This window comes from Osmia lignaria, chromosome 8, assembly GCF_051020975.1.
Source record: "Osmia lignaria lignaria isolate PbOS001 chromosome 8, iyOsmLign1, whole genome shotgun sequence".
Classification (NCBI taxonomy): Eukaryota; Metazoa; Arthropoda; class Insecta; order Hymenoptera; family Megachilidae; genus Osmia; species Osmia lignaria.
This window is the reverse complement of record NC_135039.1, coordinates 6,501,797-6,524,830: the sequence shown is the minus strand read 5'-3', so window position 1 is coordinate 6,524,830 and position 23,034 is coordinate 6,501,797. Positions and strand designations below refer to the sequence as shown.

General features: G+C 33.8%; 1 protein-coding gene across 2 annotated transcripts; it reads right to left on the bottom strand.

Moving 5' to 3' along the window:
• Positions 1 to 3,536: 3,536 nt before the first annotated feature.
• Positions 3,537 to 18,495, bottom strand: LOC117610862 (cytochrome P450 6a2-like). 2 transcript variants are annotated; one of them, XM_076689391.1, is made up of 6 exons: positions 18,276 to 18,367; positions 11,721 to 12,100; positions 9,142 to 9,667; positions 6,243 to 6,464; positions 5,740 to 5,991; positions 3,537 to 5,011 (listed from the first exon to the last, which is right to left on the bottom strand). In XM_076689391.1, exons 2-6 carry the CDS (start codon positions 12,054 to 12,056, stop codon positions 4,842 to 4,844), a joined length of 1,506 nt encoding a protein of 501 aa, XP_076545506.1. In that variant the 5' UTR covers positions 12,057 to 12,100; positions 18,276 to 18,367; the 3' UTR covers positions 3,537 to 4,841. The 2 variants fall into 2 exon arrangements, with proteins under 2 accessions (XP_076545506.1, XP_076545505.1); XM_076689390.1 differs by having other exon boundaries at positions 3,538 to 5,011; positions 18,243 to 18,495.
• Between the last annotated feature and the right edge of the window lie 4,539 nt (positions 18,496 to 23,034).

The following is a 23,034-nucleotide window of genomic DNA, read 5'->3' as shown; positions in this document are numbered from 1 at the left end:
TGAAAAATGTAGTCTTTTATGTCAAACAAATATTAAAACTTTAAAGGATACGGAATGTAATCAAAATACAATCGACTTCCTGCATTTATGGTATCCTATTTCAGAATCTACTATGGTTAACTATACCAAACAATGTATTTATATCGCAATAGGATACCACGGATCCTTTACATTGCGTATCCTTTAGAATTTTAACACTTTATCGATCGATACCGTTTGAATATCGTACACTTTTCACCGATCCCTCGGCTGCAAATACACTGCTCAAAAAAAATATGGCATAGAAAAATTTTAGGCAAAAATTGACCAACTTTGTCTGACGGTAACTCTGCGAAAAATCATAATAAAATTATGTTCTTTTTTTTAAATTAAAGCTTGAAATCTCTACTGTAAGATACTATAGTTCGATTTTAGGTGTGATGCATCTCTACCACTGTAACACCTTAAATGTGGGGGAATGTTTGTTATGTTGAAAATTACCAAGTTTGACGCATTGCATGGACGTGCTACATTTTTTTTCGGGGATACTGTTTGCAGAAACATAAAGTACGAACCTTCCTCTTCAATTTCTAAACAAGATAAAAGTCGCTGCCATTTTTGTTTGCAAAGATACAACACTTTAAAATAACCCTTGCATTTATGTCATATATCGCTGGCATTGGCATTACTCGATGTGCACCACGCGGAGGTTGCCGGTCGGATTTTGCACATCATATGGCCCTGAAAAGAACCGTTTTTTGGTGTGTGTGTGTGTGTGTTTAAATTTTAATAAGGCGTGTTTCCTCTGCGTTGTTGAATTACTGCTTACAGCTGATTCCTCATATTAATGCAAGACCTAATTTCTTCCTGTGGAATGTCATTCCAAATTTGTATTACGACTTGTGACAAGTCTTAGAGATTGACATATTGTCTTGCTAAATTTCTCAACCTACGACCCATTATGTGCCATACGTGTTCTATAGGGTTCAAATCTGGACCCAGCCTCAAATATTCTCATATAAGGACGAAAATCGAAAAATTGCGATTGCATTCCCACAGACGAGTTCCGCCATTATCTGGATAATACAGAGCAAGTCACGTGACAAATTTAATTCAGTTAGTAGTTATAAGGTGGCGACAAACTAAAAAGGCTGCCGATCTGGTATCGTAACCAGAATCAAGCGTCAGCTTGATTACGTCACTCGAACTGTGCTGCGAAGGCAAGCGGAAAAGGCAACAACGCCCGAACGCTGAGTGAGACGCACTACAGTCATGCTGTCCTTCTCTCATTCTGAATGTGAAGATTGTCCCTTTTCGCTAATCGTAAATTTTGACGGCCGCCCGCCTGGATTTTTCACAGCGCCCCATAACATACCTCGCCCCATTCGAACTACATATATCGTGTTTGGTACCATTTTAATCAGAAAAATCTCACCAATGCGCTAGTAAAAGCTTCATTAAAAAAAAGTCAAAAATAAAAAAGTTTTATGATTGAATTAGTATTAGTCACACCGATACGTTTCGACTCTTTCCTTTCATCATTGGACCTCTCTCTTTCCTCCACTGTCTGTCCCTTTCTACGTTCACGCTTGGCTGGTCGTCGCGTGTAACCCGAGATTCGACACCTCGCTTGGATAAATGCAACCACTGGGTCCCAATCTCGGTTGCATTTATCCAGGTTTTACTGTATATGCAACGTCTGGGTCCCAATCTCTGCTGCATATATCCAGCTTTTAGAGCCCCCACAGACTGCAGACTTTCTATCGGCCGATAGTTTGGTCGGGTTGGCTGGTTAACGCGCACACTGGGCCAACTAAATACTCGGGTTGGTGAAAGAAGAAACAGGGTGGAAAGAGATGGATAGTTTAGTTTGAATGCAATCGTGTAGTCCATCAAACTTATTTATCGGCCGATACCGAATCGTTGAAATATGCGCACTTGCATACTTACATCTTCATACTGATTAAGAACCTGATCAAACTATCGGCCGATAGAAAGTTTGCAGTCTGCGGGGGCTCTTGCCGTACTGGTTTTCGGTCGACGCGACATGTGTATAGCAACAATAGAGACAGGCGACTGCATGCTGACCCATACACCGCCAGGGTAGGCGGTAGAATACACGTAGGTATACGTAGAGGTAATTATTGAGATTAGGTTACACCTCACCGATTTTGATGAAATTTAAATATGTTGTAAAATTAGACATTTTGAACAACTTTTTCTTATACATATAACCGCCGCTCGGCCTTAGTTTTCGAGATATTTTCGACATAATGTTGAAACTAACACATTGAATTCTGGCCATCCGTGTGTGTCCGTGACAACGTACGCATTAGTATGGGATCGCCACTTTTCTACTGTTTTTGCAGGCAGCAGCACGGTGTTTCGACAGTTTTTCAAAAATATCTCGAAAACTAAGGTCGAGCGGCGATTATATGTATAGAAAAAAGTTGTTCAAAATGTTGAATTTTACAATATATTTAAATTTCATCAAAATCGGCGAGGTGTAACCTAATCTCAATAATTACCTACGTAGAATTCAATGTAGTAATAACAATAGTTTTTCACGAATATCTCGGAAACTAAAACTTTCAGTTAATTATGCATAATGAAAAAGTTCTTCAGCATTATGCCCCCGACAACATATTAAAGGGTGATTGGAATCATCCTATGTTGAGATTAGAAACTTCCTGTGTTTTGCAATAATAATCCTTGACAATGAAAAAATGCAAAATGTTTTTTTACGGGACCAATGGGGAGTTATACTCTACAAGATGCAAAAAGTTTCGTTCCGATTAGTCCATCCGTCTCGGAGTAATCGGTGAACATACATTAAGAAAAACAAAAAAAAAAAAATATACACATCGAATTAAATATCCTCCTCCTTTTCGAAGTTGCATAAAAATGGATCTGTGGCGACCTGCGCACCACATACGTCGCTGTCTTTTTCGTTTTCTTTTCCTTTCTTCGTGCACGTCGGGGCCGGCCAAGTACGCATTTGGCAACCAGACTCGAGCGAGTCAAAATTTCTATTATCTCCTTTCATGTTCGTTTCAGGGCCTCGGCCGGGCCCGAGTAGTGTCAACTCTCGGGTTCAGGCGAGCCGTTTCACCACGATATATTTACTATTTCTTTCCGCTGCCCTTATCAACACTTTACTATAATATTTAGACCTTTTCTTTCTCTTTCTCTATTTTTTCTCTTTCTCCATCCTCTCTTTCTCTTCCTTCCCTGAATGCTTTTTAACGGAGAGGATGGCCGAGCACCAGAGAGTCTTAGTTAAACGTCGTGAGAGTCAGCATCGAAATAAACTAACTTTCCCACAGATCTTTTCCATTTTTTCTTGTTTGAAAACGCCTCAGAAACTCACATCAATGAGGGTATCTCTACTGACTGAGTCGTGTTCGCAAAACACGCCATGATAATTCGATATTCTGCGTCGGCAAAGTAGGGAAGGACACCCAAAGGATAACAAATTTTGTCACGTGTCGCCAAAAATCCTTCTTGGAACCATCATTTTTATTAAAAAGAAACCTATTCCCAAAAGCATGGAGGTTTTTGTAAGTACAGCCACAAATTCATTCTAGTGATAACAAATAGTGCACAAACATTTTGAACGATATATTACATATGTTACGGAGCAGACTAATAACAGTGACTACAGATCCAAGAAGACTAAACATGCTTTTGTTACCGCTGGGGCATCATTATTGGAGTACCCGGTAGCTCAAGGTGAGGTTGGGTTTCCACAGTTGGTATAACAGTTGTGTCTGTTTTATCAGTTCTTCTCATACCACACCTCGCTGGAGCATGCATGGTACAACTACCTTATCGACTGAAGAAACGAATACATGTATAGTACGTTTGTACTGTTGCCACATCTGTTTCCGTATGCATGGCAATTGGTGTTCGCACTTCATACAAGCATATATCTGCTTTGATCGGTGTATGCTGCCGCTTCGGTGCTTTCCACCAACAATTCACGTATTCTGAAGCGAGTCCCAAGTCCCAAGCAATCTGACAGTTACAACCAGAAGATCGAGTTCCAATCCCACGGGGACATTAGATGTTACAAAATTAGGTGAACCTGCATTACAATTACCTCCTCTTCGATTTAGATGAGTTTACTTGTTACTGCATGCTTTTACAAACTTTGCATGATATTAAAGTTATTTTTTCAACAGAACACGATTCTCTGAATAGATCTGCCTTAAAACAATTCAGGTAAAAAATTACAGTGGAAATTATATCCGTATCCGTTGACTTGAGCTCGACAAAGTAAAAGATCTCACGGCATTCCTTTGACATATTCTATCTCGTTTTATCTCGTTACACATATTCTCTTTCTTGCTCTTCAGAGATATGGCAACACTGAGCTCGAGACACTGACCAAAGAGATATAGCCGTTGGTATCGAAGAAATTTTCCGTTATTGTCAACGTGCCGTAGACTGTTGCAGTGCGAAGTGTTTCACATTTTTGTACTAGGATAGAGCAGGTGGCAACGTGATTTTGAGATTTAACTTTATTATGGTTGGTAATATGGGCGAGAGCGTGGCCAGACTGATCTATCGGTAATCTGGCTTCTTTGTACTTTTTTAAATGTATCAGCTAAGCGACCGTTACGAGCTAACATGGATCACGACGCACGTGTTCTGTTCTTTTTCATACTTTGTCTTTATTATAGTTTTCTTTTTGTTCATTAGTATATAAACCTTTTCTTTATCTTTAATTAATTAATAAATAAGTATAAATATATAATTGGTTAATTTAATTCCTAATATATAAGTATTCTAACAAAATGTATTTGTTATTCAACTGAATACTGTTAAGGATTACATTTTTGAGAAAAGTCAAATTAACATTAACTTGTTAATTTTGTTATTTTCAGATATATTCCTTCTTGCGGTGTAAGTATAAATGCACCCGGGGTAAAATGATATGGGATTACAGTTTTCTCGCAGATATCAACTTTATAATTGCGGAGAATTGTAATTAATCCAAGTTTGGTTTGATAAACTGCAAATCGGGCACCTGAAAATAATATAATAAAATATATTAACAAAATGTTGTACAATTGTTGAAATAATTAATAGAGTATAAAGTATAAATTATTGGAGGTGGCGCCTAAGTGCATTTAGCGCATTCTTGACACAAATTATGTATTATAGTTAGAAAAGATAGACATGGTATAGAGAATAACTATGGTACAGCTTTAATAATAAATTATTAGATAAAGGAATTATTTCTAAAATAATTAATTAGATTAATCTTAAATTTAATTTATGTAATTATTTAATTAATTAGGAACGAGAAGCAAATACTTAAAAGAAAAAAGGGAACCGGGATTTGAACCGAGGACCTTTGGATTTACAGTCATATGCTAACAACGAAACTAGCTATTTATATGTATGTACATATGTGTTCAATTCAGAGTTAGGTATATTTATGAATTTCGAAATACAGATCATGACTAATACTTATTAATCGAAAAAATAACGAACAATTTTTGAATAAGAATTACAAACAGCACGAAGTTATTCAAGAATAATGGACTAATGAAAATTAGAGATTTTGTGCTCTCCTCAGTGAATACTATAACCCGTTTAAAAATTAAACCTATTTTTAAATACTGTATATAGGTAATGACATTTTATAAGCAATAAAATTATGAATTTTGGATCGATAGATGGCAGGATGATTTTTAAATATTTTGCAACCTTTTCCGATTGTTAAAGAATAAATATTTTTAAGTAACATACCAATACAATTTCTTGGTCCATCACCAAAAGGCAAATAACTCATAGGATGTCGAGCATCAACAACATCTTCGTTAAACCTTTCAGGATCAAAGACCTCAGGATTTGGATAGATCTCAGGATCCCGATGTATAGCAAATATTGGTATCCATACTGACATACCCTTTGATATTGAAGCCTTAGTACCATCAAAAGTGTAATCTGAAGTTGCTTTTCTTGGTAGAAGTGCACCTGGTGGATACTTTCTTAATGTCTCTATATCAACAGATTATTCAAAATTTCATTCCTTATTTACCATTAATTTCAATTATAGAGGTGGTTGTAGTAATATGGACCATTACAATTTTGTAGATTTTCCTAGAAAATGATAATATAGGAAAAAAAGTTTATAATCGCCATTTTCTTTAGGGAAATCCACCATGCTTGCTAATGTATACTTAAACGATAAAAGAAGATTTGCATTCAAAGTGAAAAATTGAACACATTTAACATAATTTCAAACGCACCTTTGAATACTTTATCCAAATACTCCATTTCCTTTATTTGTTCATATTTGAAATTTCCATCACTGTTTTCAAAGTGCTTTTCAATTTCCTTACGTAGTCTGTCCTGAATATCATGGTTCTGAGCTAATTCATAGAGAGCGTTGCTCATTGTGGTCGAAGAAGTTTCAAAACCAGCCGCAAAAAATACGAAAGCCTGAGCAGTTATAAAGTAATCTGTTAATTCTGAACAAGAAAAAACAATTAAATTAGTATTTATCAACATATTCATTAATATTAATGGAGAGAATTAATCTATACGTCTATACATATAAATAAAATTGAAGTGTCTGTCTGTGATTTCGAAATAATGGTTTTTTTCTAGCTCATATATGGTTTTTCGCACCTTGCTAAAACCCAATCACGCCTTTGGAAAATTTTTGTCTGTCTGTCTGTCTGCCTGTTTAAACGGGCTAATCTTCGAAACGACTAAACCGATTTTGACGAGACTTTCATTGGCAGATTCAGAATTTATAGAGTAATAATTTAGACTTCTTTTTATTCTGGAAGTATTCAGAGTACTCGCGTAAATTTAGAAAGCTGTAAAAATCAGGCTCTAATGAGGCAACTTTTTTATAATCCGTTTATGTAGTTCACGCATTTACACATATACAGGGTGTATCATTTTAATCTTTACACGCAATCTTCTCGAAAAATATTCATTTTTCGAAAAAAGTGTTTGAACGAAACATACTCTGTTCGAAGGGGGACATGCAATGGTGGACATTGTTTGTTTCTACATGGAGGCGCCTCCGAGATTTGAAGGTGACCTTTGTTTTTGTAAATAGAAATGTGTTTTTTTTTACGTTAGACACATAGCTTAGCTCAAGATGAATCCATTGATCTACAATATGTTGACCTTGAAATGTCATTCAAGGTCATTTCAATGGCTTGAAGTTTTCTTACACTCCGCGTACAGAAAATGTTTCTTATCTTCTAAATTCAATAGGATGACCTTGAACATTAATGCAACACTGGATTCTATCCCTAAATGACAGTTGCACTTGTTCTAAAGTTTGTCTGGTAATTTGTCTGCAAGCATTTACCATTCGAGTGTAAAGATTAAAATGAGACACCCTATATATTATACTGATTTTAATTGTAAAAATCGAAGAGAGAGGCGATCAATCACAAAATTAAACAAACTTATGTTTATTTATACGCATGCAGTGCGAACGAAGTCACGAGCAATCGCTAGTCGAGAATAAAGGAAGACTTGCAAATTACACTGACCAACAAATTTAAAAATTTTTTCTGTTTTCCAATAGCCATTGAGTGATCGTTGTAGAGCTTCTCGTCCTGAACACGAATCCGAAAATCGAATTGCTCTATTACCCTCAGTTTTCGAAAAACACGAGTTTTTGTAAAAACATGTGTTTTGGCGGAAAAATGAACTATTACGCGGAAACTAAAAACACTAGAATAGAGGAGAGTTTCCCGAATATATTAATATATATAGTTATTATATTACGTGATTCTGAACAGATGTAAATGTCGATGAAAGTTTCAAAAACAGCCGACGCACGCATTTCCTACGTATTACTTCTGTATTTTTAAGAAAAGTTCTTTATCTAGCGCGAATTCTCTATACAGTACCGAATTCTATAGATATTTCCGAAGAAAAAACTATGTGGGGTAAGTGTTGAAGCAGTATTCGAGTAAATCGAAAAAATATCTGCCGGTGACGCGTGTACGGCGGTTTACCACTCCTCGGCTGGTCAGTGCCGTAGCTACTCGTAATAAACACCAATTCAATGTGTATCCAATTTTTATACCAATAATGTTCGATATTTTCTTGCTATTATTATTTCACTTTCATTGTTATTCATTGTTACTTTTAGATACCAATAATAAAATGATAAAATATTTTAATTCAAAATTTTAAAATCGATTGACGAACATTACGACTTTATCAATCGGCACTCGATTGAAGACAGTTCTGAAATTTGATTATGATATAGAAAAAATATTTATTGTTTCTCCGATTGCATCGAGTGTTTGAAAGCAACGTCAAGTGATGCTTATATTTCGAAAGAGCGCTAATGATAAGCGTTCTTACTTCTCCATCATCGCTAAACCTGAGAGAATTGTATTACATTTTCATCACGAAAAGGCTTTCAATAGTATTGAATTTACAAGAAACCTTCTTATAATTTTCTTGAAAATCATAGAGTAGACAATTATATTTCCATGATAAATAAGCCTCCATATTTTTAAATTCGTTTACTGCAGGTAATTCTTAATCTTATACATCTTATTTATTCTATATCATAGACAAATTTCAAAACTGTCTTCAATCGTGTGTCGATTGATAAAGTCGTAATGCTCGTCAATCGATTTTTAAATTTTAAGTTAAAGTATTTTATCATTTTACTGTTGCTATCTAAAAACAATAATGAATAACAATTTTTTTTTTTTATTTAATAATGAATAACAATGAAAGAGAAATAATAATAGCAAGAAAAAGTCAAACATTATAGGTATGAGTTGGATACACATTGAACCCCACCATTGATATTGATTACGCTTGGCTACGATACTGACTAGCCGTGAAGAGCGAGCTAACGCCGTCTGGCGGCAAAACGCAGTGCACGCGTTACCGGCAGATATTTTATCGATTTACTCGAACTGATATTACAGCGATTTGGTATATGCAACGTGCTATCATATGATGTCATCCGTAGATATCGGAAAATGATTCTCAATAAATTAGGTAACTTATTATATTTATATTTAAGAATAATTAAATTTCTTTCCAATTTTCCAATTTTAAAATCCTACTGCGGCTTAAATTCAAAGTAATACGGTAATATATTAATATGAAAAGTACTTCTAATTCTAGTAATATAAGTATTAAACTTACTGATATCATCGATTTTTTGAGGATGATCCTTCAGCTCCATAAGCATATTGATAAAATCAGGTCTATGTATATTATGTTCTTTTCTATACATCATGGTGTCAATAACCACTTTCGTGAAGAAAGGAGCAAACTTTTTATCTGGTACAATGTAACCCAATAGTTCGTACAATTTTGGCAGGTATATGCTGGTCTCCAATCTAAGTACATTTCCCAAAGTTGGAGTGAAGATTTGTTTGCCTACTTTACGAAATTCACTCTCCTCATCTGCCAATGAATTCGTATCAATCCCAAAAGCACAAGAACCAATCACATCGGTTGTGAATTTTCCAGTTAGATCTGGAATATCTATAGGCTCTCCTTTCGCAACTACTTTATCTAAATACTGTTTAAAGTGCTCTGAACATTCGAGGATAAGACCGAACATGTCTCTCAATTTTCCGGATGTAAACATTGGAGAAAGTTTCGAACGCATCGGTCTCCATCTTTTTGTTTCCAGGTTGAAGAGATGTTGTGATAATGGCTCGGTCTGTAAAAAAAAAATTACATTAAATATACTTTGATACATTATAGTAAACTTTTTAATCCTTTCTATATGGCACATTTAAATTGGAAATCATCCATTTTATGTGGGACAGTAACAACATTATTATTGTTAAAATTTAACAAAATTAGTTATTTCTTACTTTTTTTTTATATTTTTAGGCAATCTTCTTATTCTCGCATAGCTTGATATTAATTTAACATTTTTAATACAGATGCCACCATAAAATGTCAAACTTTGCAAACAGATGCCATCATATAATATCAAACTTAAAAACGTGCAACCGGGTGACGTTATAAGATGACATGCACAGCACTAACTAAGAGTGTTCAGACAACTAAATGGGTTGGGTTGAGTCGGGACCGGTCGGGTCAGAAACTGTACTGTCCGCTGATGACAAGAAGACTCATAAGAAGGCCGCGAATCTGATTGGTCAAAAAAAGGAAGGAACACGCCCCATTTCACAGGCATTTTCGGTTCTAGCGAGCTACTGGTTAACACGTTCGCTGCCACCGTCGAAACATTGTCGACATAGAGTGTGACGACCCGTGTGACACCCGTCGACTATGCTTCGACGTTTCTCGTAGAAATTAGGATATAGTGGCACACAGCATGTTCCTAACATTTGCTGGGTGGTAGCGAACGCGTTAAAACAGTTACACATGCTAATTAAGGTCGCGTAACGAAGAAAGTGAATAGATCAGAATTGTGTAAAAACTAGTCAAAATTCTTTTTCGCAACTTTTTTATCTAAACTTTTTTATTTAAAGTTGCTAAAAATACGTTTATAAAATAAGAGTTAGGAATAAATTTAATTTAATCATATAATTACAGTAGACCTGGGAAGTTGATCCCCGTAATTAACAGAAATTCTACGATTATGTAGCATGTGACGACAGAAACCTAAACGTTTATTTTAGAATAATAAAATAATTTTTAACAAAAAACACAACCGACTTCGAAATGCACTAAAAAGTATGAAATAATTTCTACATCATTTATACAAATACCCAGCAGCTATTAATAAAACCTATTTACTCGTTAAATCGTATACTAAATACATTTCAACCTTTTCGGAGGCGGCGCAAAATTAAAAACTTTCTTCTACTAGGAAGATCCTAGTTCAGGCGTCAGCAACCTATCAAATCGTTATTGGCATCATCGTATATTCGGGTATTATTAATTTTGCGCCGCCTTCGAAAAGGTTGAAATGTATTTAGTATACGATTTAACCAGTAAATAGGTTTTATTAATAGCTGTTGGGTATTTGTATAAATGAAGTAGAAATTATTTCATACTTTTTAGTGCATTTCGAAGTCGGTTGTGTTTTTTGTTAAAAATTATTTTATTTCACACTTTTTAGTGGAACGAGCAGTATTTGTAGGTATTGAATGCCGTAAGGTGGTTTACCGTTCTTATTGGTTAATTGCAATAACGATAGTTTTCAACGCTAACAAGTTCCATACATTTCTGCAAGTGGGGTTTCATCGCGATCTGTACATGCCTTGCAGAGTATACATATGTACATATATAGAAACAGTAGAGAATCGGCGACTGCATGCTGACTCATACACCGGTAGAGACATGTAGGCATACGTAGAAGTCATGTAGTAGTAACAATAGTTTTTCACGAATATCTCGGAAAAGTTGTTCAGAATCATACCCCCGACAACATATTAAAAAATCATTGAAATCGTCCAACCTTGAGATTAAAAACTTTATGTATTTTACAATAACAATGAAAAAATGAAAAATTTTTTTTTAATGGGACCAATCGGAAGACATACCCTACAAGATGCAAAAGGTTTCGTTCCGATTGGTCCATCCATCTCGGAGTAATCGGTGAACACACAAAAAAAACAAAAAAAAAAAAACATACTGATCGAATTGAGTAACCTCCTCCTTTTCGAAGTCGGTTAAAAAATAAACAAAACTGTTCAATTTAAATTGCTATGTTGCAGAAAATATACAAAGTGTATTATAAAATTTTTGTTTTCAGATTATTTTATTCTGTGACTTAATAATACGATTTTTCATACCTTTTCATAGACCTTGAATCCGCGATCCGAAAATTTCGAGAAATCTTTGATAAGAACGTCTTTAATTAATTCTGGATCCTTCAGAAAGATAACAGGAGATCTTTGCATGAATAATCCAACTATTCGTTCGTCTTTATATTTCAGATAAACATCTTTGCTGAATTCTGGCATTGAAACGGTTGCGAACATAAGGTCCTTGGTATTACCAAAAAATGGCAAAGGCTTCGGTCCAACTACTCCCCGGTCCTTCCAATAATTAAAATTGGCAGTGGAATAGTAATAAAAGGCAAAAAGTAATGCGGCGATACCGCACAAAATTTCGAAGTAGCCCAGCATTTTCGTTGATGATCAATGGCTACTTGTTAAATGGTAACGACCTCCTGGAAAATAATTTACACTGTTTAACATAAATATTGGAATTCCCTGTTATATTCGGATTCTTTGTAATAGATGAATTTATTGTATTCTTTGAACATAATGGGTAATAAAGTTTTAAAGAATTTATAACTACATAAATATGTATAAAATCATAATCCTTAATGATAATATAAATTAACTACACAAACTGCATAAATTTGAATTTATCTTTCAAAATTGTTAATGAAAAATGTTAAACTTCACAATGAAAATTGATTTGCTAATTTTTTAATTTATTTTCTTTTAATGTCTCTATTATTTCTTATTTGTAGTTTATCTTTTCATTATTTTTTCATAACTGTGATTTTGTTATTATTTTTTAACTGTCAAATTAGTACTAAATTTTTCTAATTATAATTATAAACTGAATGTAGGAAATACATATTATATTATGGAAACATTCTTCTGAACCATACAATTTTGCATGTTAGAATGTTAACTTGATATGTTTTCTATATTTGTTTTTAAGAAAACTTGCAATTTTTACAAGTTGAGCCAAGGATCCATCTTAGGGAACCACTTGCTTTGCTTGGTTTAGCGACATAACTTTAATAATTTGAATTATTTTTTTACTCTTCTAATTTGTATTTTTTAAAAGAATAATTAAACTATTTTTAAGGCCTTATAAATAATGAGCGTTTTTATCTTCTGTTTTCTATAAAAAAAGAGAATTATTATTAAGGATCAGTATTTAGTATCCACTTAGTATCTAGAACCTATTAAATTAGCATTGCATTATTCAAATGTGATAACTTTATTCTATTTTTCATACGTATTGATCACATATTGACTTTCAATCAGTATTATCATATCCTCTCGTGTTTACCACTGGTAATTGTGGAAGTATACGTAACTGTAATTTCATAGATGAATTATATAACATCGTTGTACTAACAACGCATTATAGAGGAAATAGACGTCTGGTTTCATTAGAAGTTTGAAATTTCAATTCTATCTATGTACATTTAAAAATATAAGTATATTTTTAACATAAATATGCAAAATTCTTTATTTTAAAATATTAGAAAACAATAGTCTTCAACCTAATTATAAGTGCAACTATAATTAAATAATTCTACAATTAGCTCAGATTAAAAAATATAGTAAAAAAATAATGCAAAAGTGTATTAATAAGTGTGTTAGTTATTTTTTACACGAATAACGAGTTGCACTAATTATTATAAGTACAACTCGTTATTCGAGTAAAAAGCAAACACAAAATCCACTAATACACTTATTGAAACACTTTTCTAATTGACTGAAACATACATCATATTAGCATATATGACATGCAAGAAAAATGACTTGCTTTTTATTCATTTTTTATATGAAACATAACTTTAGTAAAAGATTCATAGAATCTGTATAAAAACCATTGATCGACTGCAATTGATTGATTGCAATTTTTCTGCGACTGTTTTTGTTCCTTCAAAAATTAAATATTTATACTGTGTAAAAAGTGGTCGTAATTGTAAGAATAACGTATAAAGCAGCCTTATAATGTTTTGTAATTAATCATTTAATATGCAAAACGAACTATGTAATATGCAAAAATTAATAAGATAATTCTTTGACCTCGTTATCATTGTAAATGATTTACTGGTTTCTACGTATCGCATACAATTATTTTTTGAATATTTATAAACAGTTTTCTGAATGTCCTCATTCAACTTCATATCAGCAGAGATAGAAGGAAGATATAGGGGAAGCGAAGATAAAAGTAACAATTTGACATTGAACTACGATTACGCAAAAACTGTCACACTTACAACAAAAATGTTTATAGCAAAATCTTGCATAGTTATTTGACATTACTGAGTTACAGCAGTTTCGCTTTATAACAAGTAATATCCAAATGATTAATAAAAAGTGAAGACCAGGGAAAGGGTTGCTTGCAACTATCCTTGGTAGGTGATCGGTTGTAACACTGCATGGAATCGTAATCTATCTTTGCAAAACTAAAATATTTATTGATCTCAATTAAAATAGTAAATAAAGAAAGCTAAAATTTGTAGTAAAGTAATCGATATCACAATTGCAGAAAATGTGAGAAACGTTTTGGCTTCACGTGCCCAATCTTTATATTCAATGCATTGCACCTATTTTTCATATTGTTTGCTGATATTGTAGAATTTCATATAAACAACACAAAATAATATTCTTCATCTTCTTGGTTACTAGAAACGTTACAACCAACCCCGATTACCGACGTCACAATCGTCCACGACTATGCTTTTGGAAATTTTCACTAATGAAACGCTTAAAACTGTCAAGTAACGACCAGTATTACATTCAGAAGAGTCAAATCAAAAATTGAAAGAAATGATAAGCACTTACTTACCTAAGGAATATTCATATTACAATTTTAAAACGCAAAGAAAAAGTTACTCTATTATTGTTAGTACATATTTGTGTGTACTTTAATTGTAATTTCGCATCGTATATCCAAAATTTGTAATAATAGCTATAATAAATTTTGAGCTATCTACAATGTTACTTTTGTCCCCGCTTTCCTCTAATTAAATAGTGGACTATCCCTTTACCCCTCAAAATTTTAGAATTTCAAAGTTTCAAAATTCAAGAAATTTTAATTTGCTAAAGATTCTGCGCCACGCTAGAAAAAAAATTCTAGCCATGACAATGACTGAAATTAGTTTATTTTTCATACCTGTTAATATTTTTTTTTTTTTTTAAATTTGACTTTTATAATTCAATTTCCTTGACCGTACAAATTACAGTCTCTAAAATTGTCTATAATTTGCAAACCTAGATAAATAAATCATTTTAAGTCTATTTTTATTATCTTACATGAGATTATTAATATTTTATCTTTTCATACACTGGAGCGTAGTACGTTATCGCAATATGTGTTCTTCGCACCAACAAACAGACGGAATATGAATATGTAGACGCGTAGAGAAGCAGATCGCGTGGGCAGCTAGCTGCAAGACGAGAGAGAGTGTGAGATCGCTAAATAAAAGAGAGAGATTTACGTTTAACATAGAACTGGTCGTAATTTATTTGCCCAAAACACGGAACATAACAAAGTATTATAAAAAATCAATTAAGATTCAGAAAATATCGCATGTTTATATAGTTAAATGTACCCCCGGCGAATATGGAAATTTTACGCCTATGCCAGTGTTTCCCAAACTTTCGACATCTGTGTACCTCTTCCATAATTTTCGTAACGCTGAATACCCCTCGTTAAAAAAAGAAATTGCGTATACTTTAATAACAAAATATATTTATTTTTTCCTTTTTTAGTGTCTACATAAACAAAATAATAATAAAATTCATAAAATTCATAAAATTCATTCAGCGCGTACCCCCACCAAACTCTTCCCGTCTCCCAGGGGGATATAAGTCGCAAAATTGCAGTTGTTTCGTTTGAAATTTAACACCTCCTATATGGGACTTCTTTCATGCACTGTCATTCTCGCTAAGGATACCTATGGGGAAGGGCAAGAAGCCGGAACATTATTTTGTTTGAAGAAGCCCGATTTAATCACAAGTGTAAGGAAATATGGGATAATTGCGAACACTTAAGGGGGATTAAATAAAAAGTAATGAAATTTCATAGTTATGAAAACCAGTTTTGTTGTATTTCAAACATTGATTAGTACTTTCTATTGTTTTATCCGCACAATCATCAATGTTTGTAAACACTGTTTCGGTCAGAAACAAGCACAGTAGTGGAATACACTACTACTACATACGCGTGTAACCATCACGCATCGGATAAGATAAGAAGTGCCCGTTATAAATAGATCTCGCGCGACTCTACGTCCTTGGGCGTAGAGCACCGTTTACTAACAGGAATTTACGTTGAAACGCGGTGTGCGTTACACGCGTGCTATTACGCTCGCCTTTAAAATCTAACGCATTATTTAACGGATACTGCGGTCGAATTCTTTGATTTAATAAATAGTTTTAACTAGAAACGATGCACCGACTGGCCTCCCTTTCTCTCATGTCTCGCTTTAGCAGCTTCATTAGTTTCGCGGATTCGTACTGACAATGAATCCGGTAGACGCATGAAATAGCTGCAGGTTGCACATGTACATATGTACATACAACAGAAGCAGCCTCGGAAGCGATGCTTCTTACGCCTGCGCGATTCGACTATGACATGATAGCGGGGTGGGGATTTTCGGGCCCCTACAATATGTGACGTATCGATAGCTTAATCGATCGGTTACACTACGTAACATTAATACCATGTACAGTAATGCTTCGAAATAAGCAAGTGGTCTCTGCTTCGAAATAAGCAAGTCGCTATCCCCTCTTCTTTGTTTGAAGTCGCCCGCAAAGTGAGAGGTACGAGAAACGAGTGAGAGGTACGAGAAACGAGTGAGAGGTCCATCAAAGCGCGAAGCCGATGTTTAGGGTAATAAATTTCACGCTCGACTGAGCAGTGACATCGGTTAGTAGAAGAAGGATGGAATATATATAATGCTTTCTCAGTCTGGTATATTTGCTTCGAAATAAAGCATAGTGCGAGAATGAGAGGGCATGTTATATTCTATCCTTGTCCAAAAAATAACATCGCTGCTCGACCGATCACTTTATGATTTGCCGCTACCTCGGATCTCTCACTCGTTTCTCGCGTTTTCTATCGTCCCGTTTCAAGAACAAAGTCAAGCCGAATAGGTACCTGCTTCGAAATAAGCAACTGTTCGGTCCCGAGCCACTTGCTTATTTCGAAGCATTACTGTATTTATCTCATAAGGTACAGTAATGCTTCGAAATAAGCAAGTGGTCTCTGCTTCGAAATAAGCAAGTCGCTATCCCCTCTTCTTTGTTTGAAGTCGCCCGCAAAGTGAGAGGTACGAGAAACGAGTGAGAGGTCCATGAAAACGCGAAGCCGATGTTTAGGGTAATAAATTTCACGCTCGACTGAGCAGTGACATCGGTTAGTAGAAGAAGGATGGAATATATATAATGCTTTCTCAGTCTGGTATATTTGCTTCGAAATAAAGCATAGTGCGAGAATGAGAGGCCATGCTATATTCTATCCTTGTTCAAAAAATAACGTCCCTGCTCGGCCGATCACTTTATGATTTGCCGCTACCTCGGTTCTCTCACTCGCTTCTCGCGTTCTCTATTGTCCCGTTTCGAGAACAAAGTCAAGCCGAATAGCATACCTGCTTCGAAATAAGCAACTGTTCGGTCCCGAGCCACTTGCTTATTTCGAAGCATTACTGTACTAGGTGAACAGTTTAATCTGGAAAATAAATCGATTGTAATCTGAATTCTAAATAATTATAGCGTACTGTACTAAAAATGGTTGTTATCGCTGTTAACGTGTTAGTAATAATTCATTTAATGCCTGCTTTACTAGATCTGATCTAATATGTAGGAAGTAATATCTGATACTAGATATCATTTAATATTTGAAATAAAATTTAAACTTGCTGTGTCATACCTATTATTAGCACAGTCACTCAAGTTTCAGCACAATTTTATATTTTTTTAAATTACATTTTACTTATAAAATAATTTTTAATTTTCTTGACAAGAAACAAAACACTCATTTTACAATGAAATTTAATGAACATTTTTACTATTATTTTTCTACAGAATTTCTGAAGCTTTCTTTGTTTATTATATCATTTCTAAATAATTTCAAATATTCAACATAGGATTTAAATTTGTAAATTAAGATAGAGAGAAAAACTACATACATATTTAGCAACACTATGTATTATAATTGAGTTGATAATTTCTTAAAATCGTTTATTTTTCACTTTAAAACAAACAGTGTTGCTTATAATAAGATAATGTTATACTTTATTAAATGATACATTTGTCCAAACGTTGTGTTATTATTATCAATTATTATCATCAATACTATCCATTTTCGATTAAAAAAATTATTTATTTAATTTCATCAAATTTTTTTATTTTTAATTAAATTTTAATTTAGTTTTATTAAAATGGACTTTTTTATGTAATTAGATTTACAGTTAATAAAACCACTAATCCATTCAATATAATTCACTAAAATTATGATATTTTATAAAATTTTTTTTGAAAACTGTTATAACACATATCGATGTAATATCACAGACGAAACATAATAAGATTCAACATATTACATACAACAAGTATATTTCCAGGTGATTGTCACTCAACTCGAATCTCTTGATAATTTCACACAAGGCGTCCAAGTTACCGTAACATCTCCAGCGTGGCTTGAAAGCAACTAACTGTATGTATCATCATCCTTCTTCGCTTCTATCTAAATATGTACTCGCACAAACCAAAAACATTAGTCATCGTAGCTTGCAGAAGTGGTAATCACTGATGTACTTGATCAGGCACAATTACTGGGGTATGTGCAATATCAGGTCCCTACCTTATTAAAACGAGTTTCTCAGGAAACGGTAATTGTATTAAAACATTTTATCACGAGTTAACTCGTCAGAGTAATTGCAACCTTTCTGACATTTTTTGGAACCACTTTCCGAAATGAATTATTATCGATCCCTGGTGGAAATAAAAATCATTTAATACCCAGTAACTAGCCAGTCGACTACGGTGCAATTCAGGACATTTTTGGGCATTTTAAATAATCAGTTTTTGAGTTCCAATGAAACGCTTTTTTCAATGATCTTACAACATTTAATGGTTTATAAATATAAAGTAACATAGAAATATTTTTTGATCAAAATATTTGCTCGTATAAAAAATTATATATATGAAAACTGGGTAGAAAATAGCTACATTATTTTGTTCACCATTATCATTCTACACACATTTTTCTACTTTTTCACCAGAATCACTGTTAAGTTTTGGTCACCAAAAGATAGTTATTTTTCTTAGTTACTAAATAGTTGGCACTACCTACTTTCCCCCTCCCCTTTTTCAAACCGTGTGATAAACGTTCGTTATCCGCTGCGTGGATTATTCGTTAAACAATGAAAAAGAAAAAAAGTTTATTTTGCGTTTATTAGATATGTATTTGTTCAATGTTTTTATAATAAATCATTTAATAAATCTAAGAATCACTTTCACTGTCACAGTCTACAAATAAAAAATCTTCAGTTAAATCTAATTCCTGTAAAACTTTTAATTTTTTCATCACTTGTTTTTTATTACATAACCATGCTTACGCACGCGTTTAGCATTTTCCATTTTTAAATACTTATAAATGATTAATGATACAAATAAAGAATATATTGATTCTTTTCAGCAGATGAGTCGTAAAATGAACATGATAAACATGAACTAACTGCGAGAATAAATTCATCGCAAAGAAATTGCTGACCACTTAAAAATCAATAACTTTTTTAAATAAAAAAATCTACATGTAAATTTTTAAATAAAACTATTATATTTTAATAATTTATATGTAATTAAAAGATTTATGAATTTCAATTCCTAGAAGTTTTACTATACATACAGTATATTACATATTAACGTATCTGCTAGCCAATTTATGGTACTAATAATGGTCTTCATACTTATCATTTAATACGTTGTAAAAACATATCAGTTTTATTGCTTATCTTTATCAAAATCTTTTCTAATATAATTTAGTTTATGATAATAACTTTAATATTTATTTCTATTCAAATAATGGCTAATTGTTGGTATTTAATGCTACACCTTCCTAAAATGTTTATTCTCTGTCTGTAGCATTTTCTAGCCATCTTTCAACTACTATAATTAAAATTTCATTTTCCTATCAAGTGTTAAAAAATTGTCACCTCGTGAAATGTTCTACATTTTTGCCCACTACAGTAAGCTATAATTTAGTTTCGAACGCATTATTACTATTCTGATTATCGGCCGAAGTCATTGATTTTCGACCTTTTGACACGAATTTTATACCTTTGTAGTTCGTAGTAATATTAACAAATTTCAATGAAATTTTACTCTGTACATAACTATTATAATATAGAGTTTTAAAATGTGCCATACAAAATTGCATTATAGATTCAGATAAAAAATTTAAAAAATACAACTTTTACATTTTTTTGACAGTTAAAAAAAAAATGTTGAAACTAGCTCCCACTAACTTTTCCAAATAATTCAAATCATATGAACCAATATTAAAGAAGTTATGCTGTTTTGAAGAATATATGGGAGTTCTTACAATTAGACAGATATTCGATAATTGACGTACCTATTAGTGTTCATAATCTCTCGATATTTTTCGCTTCTCGAGAAACGAGAAATTAGATTATATTTTACAAGAATTCTGAAGAACTTCAGAGAACTTACAAAAATATTGCACAATTTATAGGATAAGGTAATTGATAATATTTAAAAGCAACAAAACTTTAACCAAATGTACATTTCCGTCTAGTCTACATAGTGGAAATAAAGAAACAGCTATTAAATATAATTAATAAAGGACCCTGCACACACCCTTATAAAAATTGAATTTCGGTCGAATTGTCTGAAAGTTTCAGAAAAGTTGTGCTGATCAAAAGTCATAATCGACACGAAGTCCAAAAATGGCTAGGTTTTGAAATACGTATAGTTCAAAGTCGAAAAAATGGCTTTTTGAGACTAAACTGCTGTATAGGTTACGCAACGCCAATAAAGTATTATCATATATTAGTTTTATCTATTAATACGACAATCTGATTTACGTGAAACAAAACGGGCGATTTACGTGACCGTCGTCTTGGAAATATTCCACTAGATCGTTCCACATCGAATTCAGGTATTCAGTTATTATTATCGTCTTTTGTTCTGTTAATGTAATTTTCAATCCTTAAAACGAGGGGCGGCCTATGCGACCGTCTGGTCCTGGAAGTTTTCCTCTAGGTTTGTTCCCTCGTAATTATTCCAGTTTTCAAATCGCGAAAGAATTGCATTAAAATATAACTATCGCACTTCAAATTCAAGCACCTTATCGTCGTCCGAATCTAATGGTGCGTGTCCACTAGCAAGTAATTTGCGACATTTTTTGCGAGAGCGATTCTCGCGAGAAGTGTGTAGACACGTCCGAGATAACTGTCAGCAAGTTGAACTCGCTTGCGGCAATTGTTTGCAGTGTATACACCTACTTTCTTTATGGCGGACAGTAATCCACACTTTCCAACGGCCCGAAAGATTTACCGAGAGTTCAACAAAAATGACAGAGAAAAAGTTGTGGTCAAAAGAAGAAAGTTTTAAATTAATTTCGCGGTGGGAGCTTTTACCTGAGCTTTGGAATGTGAAAAGTAAATGTTGGATTATTTATAATGCGTCAGCTAGAAAGCAAAAATAAATTTAGTATATCTGAGAAACACTGCGTGCTTCAACGTTTTGTTTTCGGATCAGATGTCAACGGACCCATAAGCCTGGGACTGTTTATACCTGAGGGCCTGGGTAACAGGCTGAATGCAGTTTTGGTCTTTCTAGAATCTATAAGTGGGCAGCAGACTTTTAACTTTGTCCTTACGGGCTTTCTCGCCACTTCGTTTCAAAGCGTTATAGAGAGAAGACGTCCTTCCAATCCTTGAAATAAAGTCTAATTTTGTGTTGAAATATATTGCGTTTTTATTAGAATAAATCCCATAATCCAATAGGTTATGGGCCCAGTGAACAATTTAATTATTAACTTTGTGGTTTGAAAAGGTAACAGACTAATAATATAGTGTTTAAGAAACTATAGTGACTAAATATAGTGATTAGTTTTTTTTTATTAAATAGTGTATAGATCTATATTTAGTGGCATTTCATTTTTTTAAAAATATTCGTGTGTTAGTTTAAAAAAAAAGACAAAAAAATGATGGAAAATTTAAAGGCAAAAAGAAACATTAAATCTTTCGATTGTGAGCGTTATAGTGTTTGGAAGCTGAGAGTGCGTGCTCTAATGATCGAACTAGACGTGATAAAGGTGATCGATGAAAAAGCTCCAGACATGTTGACCATCGAATGGATTAAAGCTCACAATGAGGGTCGCCAAAAATGTTATCGTGGAATACTTATCTGATTTCTTTCTCGGGTTCGCGAGTACAGGGAGTACCGCGAGGGAAATTTTTGAAAATTCGGACGCAATATATGAAAGGAAGAGTTTAGCAACTCAATTGGCGATAAGAAAAAAATGATTAAGTCTTAAATTGCAGGGTGATATATCTCTTGTGAAACATTTTACAGTCTTTGATGATCTGATCACTGAACTGTCGGCAGCAGGAGCGAAAATGGAAGAGACGGATAAAGTGTCACACCTTTTATTAACACTTCCAACGAACTATGATGGTGTTATAATTGCGATAGAAACTTTATCGGAAGATAATATAACATTGGCATTTGTAAAGACACGATTATTGGATCATGAGGTAAAATTAAGAGCGGAGTGCAGTTCAACGAGTGAAAAGGTGCTTCAAGCTCAGCAAGTTGTCACGTAGACAGACCGTTTTTATCAAACGTGTCTCCTTTCAAATAAGCTTAAACATCTGGAAAGGAAAACTCTCGGGCAAACCGACCATTTACTCTCGTAATAAACAGAAGGCCCACCGATAGCAGAACCAAACACTTGGGAAAGCAATGGGTCCGCCGTAATCAAATAGCAGATGCAACCACTCTAAACTGTCGCAGAGGCAGGTGGACCCCAGCCTGATCACTCGAATAGTAACCAGACCACCCTTCTTAATTAGTATATAAACCCGTTCGTACCAACGATCGGGGGCAGTACCAGAGCTCATCTCGTGTCGAGCACGTCGTGTACGGTAGTGAGTTGGTTACTATTAGTGAGATCGGGTTGAAGTCCCCTTCGAGCAACATTCACCTTATAGAATCCGCAAGTCGTGTTTCTATTTGGCATTACAATCAACCACACACAACACCCCCGCATTGCCAGTGCGTGAACACCGAGCATAGTGGAAATAGGTAATATATCACATTATACACCTATATTCGCGACAACAACATCTGTAATAGACCAAGATTGTAG

Bases quoted from the DNA above. Each gene is read 5' to 3' on its own strand.
- LOC117610862 (XM_076689390.1), bottom strand. From the start codon at position 12,056: ATGCTGGGCTACTTCGAAATTTTGTGCGGTATCGCCGCATTACTTTTT. The intron at 6,465-9,141 runs GTAAGTTTAATA...TTTCTTGTTCAG, and splicing joins TCAAAAAATCGATGATATCA to AATTAACAGATTACTTTATA. The intron at 5,992-6,242 runs GTGCGTTTGAAA...CTGTTGATATAG, and splicing joins TTTGGATAAAGTATTCAAAG to AGACATTAAGAAAGTATCCA.